This window comes from Buceros rhinoceros, unplaced genomic scaffold, assembly GCF_000710305.1.
Source record: "Buceros rhinoceros silvestris isolate BGI_N320 unplaced genomic scaffold, ASM71030v1 scaffold9786, whole genome shotgun sequence".
Classification (NCBI taxonomy): domain Eukaryota; kingdom Metazoa; phylum Chordata; class Aves; order Bucerotiformes; family Bucerotidae; genus Buceros; species Buceros rhinoceros.
In genome coordinates, this window is record NW_010418068.1 from 1,786 (window position 1) to 8,870 (window position 7,085).

General features: G+C 43.5%; 1 protein-coding gene across 1 annotated transcript; it reads left to right on the forward strand.

The window, feature by feature from the left end:
• The first annotated feature begins 25 nt into the window (after window positions 1-25).
• Window positions 26-567, forward strand: LOC104495426 (probable deoxyuridine 5'-triphosphate nucleotidohydrolase). Its single transcript, XM_010138391.1, is given in 2 exon segments — window positions 26-109; window positions 238-567. Coding segments are annotated over 2 exon segments (414 nt in total).
• Window positions 568-7,085: the final 6,518 nt, after the last annotated feature.

The following is a 7,085-nucleotide window of genomic DNA, read 5'->3' on the forward strand; positions in this document are numbered from 1 at the left end:
GTTTGGCGCTGCCTAGGCCGCGGGTATGCGGCGGTGTAGCGAGAAGGCGAAATATGATGTGTGCCTGCACGCTGTGTTAGACCTGATCGATCTGCGGCGCACAAAGAAGGTGTGGCTCAAGTGAGCTTGTTGGTGTCTCCATCCTGTGCAATGAAGGTTTGTTGTTTGCAGTCTGATGCTATAGTGCTGACAAGAGCGTCTGAAGCTTCTGTAGGCTTTGATTTATACATTATGCAGGCTGGGCTTATTATACCCGGTGTGCACGTCACGATAGGTACTGGTCTCAGTATTGAATGGCCAGAAGGGACGTATGGACGGATTGCAGCACGCTCAGGTTTGGCCTTTCATCACAGTATTGATGTCGGTGCTGGAGTGTTGGATCCTGACTATTGAGGTGAGATAAAGGTACTGTTAATCAATAACGGTGAAGTCCCGTTTGCTTATAACAAGGGAGATCGTATTGCACAAGTTATCTGTGAACGGGTGTGTGTGCCTGTCATTGAAGTAACGGGCAATTTAAATGCCACTTTACGAGGTGCCCATGGGTTTGGATCCTCTGGAACGTGATTTAACAACTGTATTGTATTTAAGCTTGTTTTGCAGGAGATCTGATTTTGGCGGGTCCTGTTAATGAGCTTCTTGCCAGTGGGGTGTTCTGATAACTACTGGAAGCTGTGGGCCCGTCGGCACGACCTGACAGAGTCCTGTGTCTCTTTACTGTCCACGACTGCCAGAGCATCTACTGATTACGTCATGATTCTACTCTTAGGCGAAGATCTCTGTGTTTTTCTTCCTGGTTCAGCTGTTCTTGATCAACGAGAGGACTTTGTTAACGTATCTTGCCACACATTACAATTAGCAAATGTAACTAGAGCTTTATGCCAAAACTGTAGACAGCCATTTTGATGAAACAGTAGCAATCTTCCGTATACCTGTTCAGGCTTTGGATTTATTGTTGTTAACAGTATTATTTGTAACGTTTGTCAATATTCTAATCACACGTCACCTTATTTGTAATATGTTAACGGAAGTGATCACAAACAGAGTCACATGGTTTATATGCTTTATAATCATGGGGAGGGGGAGTTGTTGTAGAACGCTTGGGGGCAGTGTGGGCGGTCGGAAGATTACGTGCTTACGTGCTTACGTAACAGCAAGGCAGTATCTGCCCATGATGGGCGAGGCTTTTGGGGGAACTATATAACCCTGTGTCATTGCACAATAAAGTGCCATTTTTGCATCTTCTATATTAGAGACAAGTGTATAAAATGGTCCCCAATGGCAGAGGTTGGGTGCCCAGTATCACAGCAAGTTGCTACAGTCTCTGAGGCCAAAGTCACTTTTGGATCAGCTTCAGAAACCTTATGTCTTTAGATGCTTTGCACTGTTCTTCTCAGTACAGTGATGTTCTTCCTCATGAGTAGTTTATTGTTGCTGGAGAAGATCCCAGAAGCTCTCACAGAACCACGGTTGAGTTCCACAGGCAGTAAACTGCCTCAGCAGTAAAGTTGCTCTTCCCCATTTCCAGTGCTGCATGCTCAAAACAGTGAGTAGGATTTAGACCAGACAGGTACTGGAAAATGGATGCTATGTCTATCAGTACATTGAGAGAATGAATCATTCAAAATTAGGGGCAGGTTTTGGGTCTGGCCTCCAAAAATTTGCCCCAAATGAAGCACAGTGAGAGCCATCTCTGAGGCCTGGATTACTATCTTCTATTTGCTATTGCCACCTAGTCAGTTGCTGGACATTTTATCATTACTTAATTTTTAGATCAGTTAGAGGCATCATTTCACTGCTGTTTGTTACTAGCAGTCTGCAAACATTCCACCCCACAGTGGAAGGGAAATGTTCTTGCTGGCTTTTCATTTTGTTTATACTGCAGAATCACTTAGTTCTGAAATAAAGGTGACCAAATCTTTCCTTGTGTTTAAAGTTTAATAGATTGTAACAGGTTGTTACTACCACGTATTATTCAGGGATGTTTCTAGTTTTGTTTCTGCTCTTTTATGTGATTTATTGAATCTGAGCTGAGCATGCTTTCAGCAATCTCACCTTTGTCCTCTTCCTAGCAGAAAATACTAGGAAGCATAAGTTTTTTGTTCCCAAGGACAGCATTGCAAAACCATCACATGCACTAACTGGTATTGCATAGTGCATAGGCCTGTGAAGCTGTCTTAGATCTAGATGACCCCATATCAACTTTCCAGTGCCTTTTTCTATGGTCGTTAAATGTGGGTAGTTATTAATGTTCTTCCATGTCTCTAACACAGAGGAGCTGCACTAGAGTAAGCACCTGTGCTAACAGTATCATGGCCAAGGCATTTTACTGCCAAGTGCCACCCAGCTGGTGGATTCTGCTCCCAGTGCTTGGGTGAAGAGCATGCTCACATCAGAGTGGTTTCTCTCACTCTGTGCCTGTGATGGAATCACAGACTGACTGAGGTTGGAATGACCTCTGGAGGTCATCTGGTCCAAACTCCCTGGTTCAACAAGACCACTTAGATCCAGTTGCCCAGAACCACGCCCAGATGGCTTTTGAATATCTGCAAGGATGGAGAATCACCATATCTCTGCATAAGCTGTACCAGTGCTCAGTTACCCTCACAAGGAAGAAATGTTTTCTAGTATCAGAGGGACCCTCCTGTGTTTCAGTTTGCAACCAATACCTCTGGTACTGTCACTTGACACCACAGAAAACAGAGTAACTCCAACCTATTTGCAACATCCCTTCAGGTATTCAAACACATTGATGAGATCCACGCTTTTATCCCCATGTGTATTTTTCTGTTGGCTTGTTTCATGCAGAAAGACCTTTCCTGCAAAGGAGACTTTTTCCTCCAGCTGACATGATAAAAATAAAACAGCTCATGCACACATATCTGAGCCACAGCTTTTGATGACATTTCCTTTCCCATATAGACATCTGAGATTGCATTCAGAGGATGCCTGTAAAAGAGTGGATTCATCTGCTACAAGAGCCAGCTGCTGAATGACTGCTCTGCTCCTACCTGGATTAAAAGGCAGTTGCCAAGGCACTTTCCCAGACACTACAGTCATACTGTGAAGATTGAACTACAGTGCTAACAAGCTATCCTTGAGTTAGAGAGGAAAGATCATTAAAGGGGTGATGACCCTGATTTTAAACTCTGTGGCAGATCCCCTCTGTCAGCAATAATAGCCAGAGAGCCCCACAAGGCTGTTAAAGCAAGCCTTCATCTTCCTCTGTCTCAGAAATGTGGGGTTTTACTAATACTGCTTGTGCAGAAGGATCTGTTTCTATTGCTCTCACAACAGTATAAGGAACTAAAGGATGACATAACATGATCTCAGCAGAGGATTTGGCTTCTAGCTCTTCAGATGTGGCACATCAACAGCAGTTACAGTCAGAAAGATGTCTGTATAAAGCCATCACCTTCTAACTTACTCCCTGCTGCCTGCATCATGTCTGGCGTAACATCTGCCTGAAGACCTCACAGCAACATGCTGCTATCACTTCCCATAGTAATGAAGAACTAATGTAGAGGTAAGTAAGTGAGACAGATTTTTATTTTTTCCTCTCAGACATTGTTAGGAGGCCTGCTGAAAGTTAGGAGGCCTGAAGTGAGAATGTCTGAACCCTTCACTAATTGCTGGAAGGGCAGAGATAAGCTTCAGGTGCAGGTGACTTTGAAGTAGAGTGATACATTGGTTGCTATGACAGTTATACAAAGTCATAAGCCAGGCTGCATTGCCTTGCACATCATATTAAAAAACTAACAGTAAGTCTTCTTAATCATCATCATCCATGCCTGCACTTCCTTTCCCAGAGGCCACTAAAGAAGAAGCTGGAAGAGCATGAATATTTCTCATGAAGACTGCAACTGCTGCACGTGCACAAAATCCAGTAAAGTGGACAGTAGGAAGCAATGAAGAGTGGGGATGACTAGCATAAATGAAATCAGGGATTAGCAGGACAGAAAATATGACTTTGGCTTTAAACAACAGACTCTAGTATCACAACTGTGTTTGATTTGACACGGTTTAAAAGCCAAAGGAGAAGTGAACCAAAAGTTGTCACATCTCTGTTACAGAAACACACCCCAAACCATTCCCAGTATTCCAGCTGAGATTTCTGTAAGATTTCATGATGTTTCATTTATGCTTTTGTGACAGTTGTCACAGACACAGGTTTTTTTTGTGAGGGACAGCTGTTCCTGCCTTTTTGAAAGGTGGACTTTCAAGTCTCCTATCCATATTCAACACCATAAATGCACCATGTAAGAAAAACAACTACAAAAACGTGAATAGAGGAACAAAAACTTAGAGCAAAAAGGAGGGGCGAGGGGGAGTAACTCTCACTGTGCTATGTAGTTTCTGTTTTCTTACTGGTTTGTTACCCAGTCTAATCAACTGCAAGTCAATCGGCTGACATCTGATGTGTTTTGCAGACGGATCCACAGTGATGCATATCTGACACACAGATGTTTCAACTTGGATTTGCTAGCTATCCAGCAATCAGATAGAATCCTGATGCTGATCATTCGCAGATGTTGCAAAAGGAAAAAGAAATTGCTCCATCCACTGCAAATAATTTTATACATTTTTCTCTTGGTCGGTCACAGCAGCAGTCTCCTATGGAAAGCCAAGTGGGAAGTTCAGCTATGATCCAGTTGGCTGCATTGTAGGTGTTGCTCCACTGAAAGAAAAATCCCTTAAGCCATTTCTGAATAATTGGGAACTTTGTTTTAGCTGTTGAAAAGGCACCTTTGGCTATCGCTAGCACTGAAGCTGTGTTTGAATAAGCTACTAAACCGGCTTCTTCATTCAGAGGGGAGATTCAACCAGCCCATTGGACAGCAAGTCCACTACATGGCTGTGTAGTCAAAGGGCAGTTACACTCAGTGCTGCAGGTGGGGTGACACACACCACCAGCTTAGTAGTAGTACTAAAAGCACTAAACTCTTTAGCTTAACATTGACAATATCTGCACCATCAGTTCTTGTTCCTGAAAAATCATGGGACAGGCCTGAAAATACCATATAGAAAAATAAATAGAGGTGAAATTTGTTTTGTATGTATTTGAGTGTTTGATGAATACAGTTTTCACATTCTTTTTTGTGATCTCAGCTCTTATCAGTGCCTACTTGATGAAAACTGTGGTTGTCACCACACTTGTGACTTGGCTTGGAAAGACAATATGTAGACTAAGAATGCAAAGTCCTGTTTATACCCACAGGAGCTATCAAATCCCAAATGAAAAAATTTCCATAAGGCCGAAAAACCTCAACAAAACTATTTGCCTATGTCAGAGAACAGTGATACTCACTTGCTATGATGATGGTGACTTCCTCAAACAGCACACTTCCTACATAATTTGAGGTCTCCCAGTGGCAGGCTCCTGGCCTTCCCTATGTCCACGACACTCACATAGCAGGTTCAAAAAGATGTAACTTCAGTGCTTGCCTTTCCTGGCTTGCAAGAGTCAAAATCAAGCAGCATTGGTCCTTGCTGAAATAGCTAGTGTGTCATTCAGAGAAGTGATCCATCTCTCCCTTTCTCCTTCAAATATGCAGTACATCCATTTCAGACAGATACCTCTCAGAGACAAACCTTCCCTGCCTGACATAACTGGGCATAGCCAAAAGCCACCATCAGGTGAAGTGAGGCTAATCTTCAGCCCTGCATAACCTGTATTCATGCTACCATGTAGAAACCAAAACATTGCTGAGAACTGTTGGATAATATTTTGGCAAGAACGAAGTAAGCTGATCTCTTTTTCCTGGACTTCTCAATAGCGTTTGGTCATTTATTGACCATCAGACTTCACCTGCTCATCACAGAGAATTCTCAGAGAACAAACTAAAGCACTCAAACTCCTTCCTTACGGAACATACATATGTATATGGGGATGAGCAACCAGGTCTTCACCACTAGATCCCTTACGTGGAATCCCTGCTTAGTGATTTCCATTTAGAGGCCCCTTTTCAAGTTTGGCCTGTGATAAATAAAGATCACAAGAAGTACATAAGGGATTAACTTTATGTGGGACCAGAGTGAAATAGAAAGAGACTTAAAATAGGAGGGGATTTCTTAGTCCTGCTGCTTCCCACACACTCATATAATCTCAGAGCAGGACATGAAAACACCAAACCCATACGCATACTGTGTGGTACTCAGCTTGACAAACATCAAGACAATGCATCCCTGCAGGATTGTCCTCACCAGGTCCTTCTAGCCTGTGCCACTTCCGTAGACCTCTGCAGAAGTCACATAGTAGGGTTTCATGTCTGAGGGATGTCACCTCCACAGTAAAATTTAAAATAGAACTATTTCCAAATTATTGTACCTGGTAGCAGATATGTTCATTGCATTAATCAGTCTGCAAGCATGGAGCTGTCATCCCAGTAGGGAAACAGGAACTCTTTAACTATCAGATATGAAATACACGAAGAACCTTTGGCTTTACCCTGCCTTGGCCTTTGATCCTTGCAATCCTTAAATATGCAGAGTAGCCAAAAAGGATTCTTATATGCTGAAATCTAGACATGGATTCCAATGCTTTGCTGAGGCAGAGCTGGGAGCCTGACTACGTGATACTGTACTATCACAATACTGAGCTCCTCAGGACTCCTGCCACCAACATAGGCTACTAAATCCCCCTTGGGGAGGGCAAGGTTAACAAGGACAAGCAGCTGTTTTGCCCTGTTTAAAACACAGACTGTGCACAGGGAAACCCTTTCCTACAAGATGGAGATGCTGCAGGCAGTAGCAGCCGCAGGAAGGAAGCAAGGGGCTTGGCCGGGGCTTGGGCCCTTCATAGTGCCATCAGCTCACTGGCCATAGATGGATGTGCAGTACTGCCCTCGCTACCAAAGAAGGATGGGAAAGATTCCTGAAGTAATTTTACAGGTACAAGAGGGAGCTACTCCATCTTTACAGCTATATTTAGCTCTTCCTTTTCCCCAGTAACACTGGAGGTTGTGAAGGACCGCCAGCTGGCCTGAGGATTGGGAAGGTGAAGGAGATATTGGGGCATGGGGAAAACTTCAGGGAGACAGGACCAAGCACTCGGTGCAAGAAGAGAGGTTTCACATGAAGGAGTT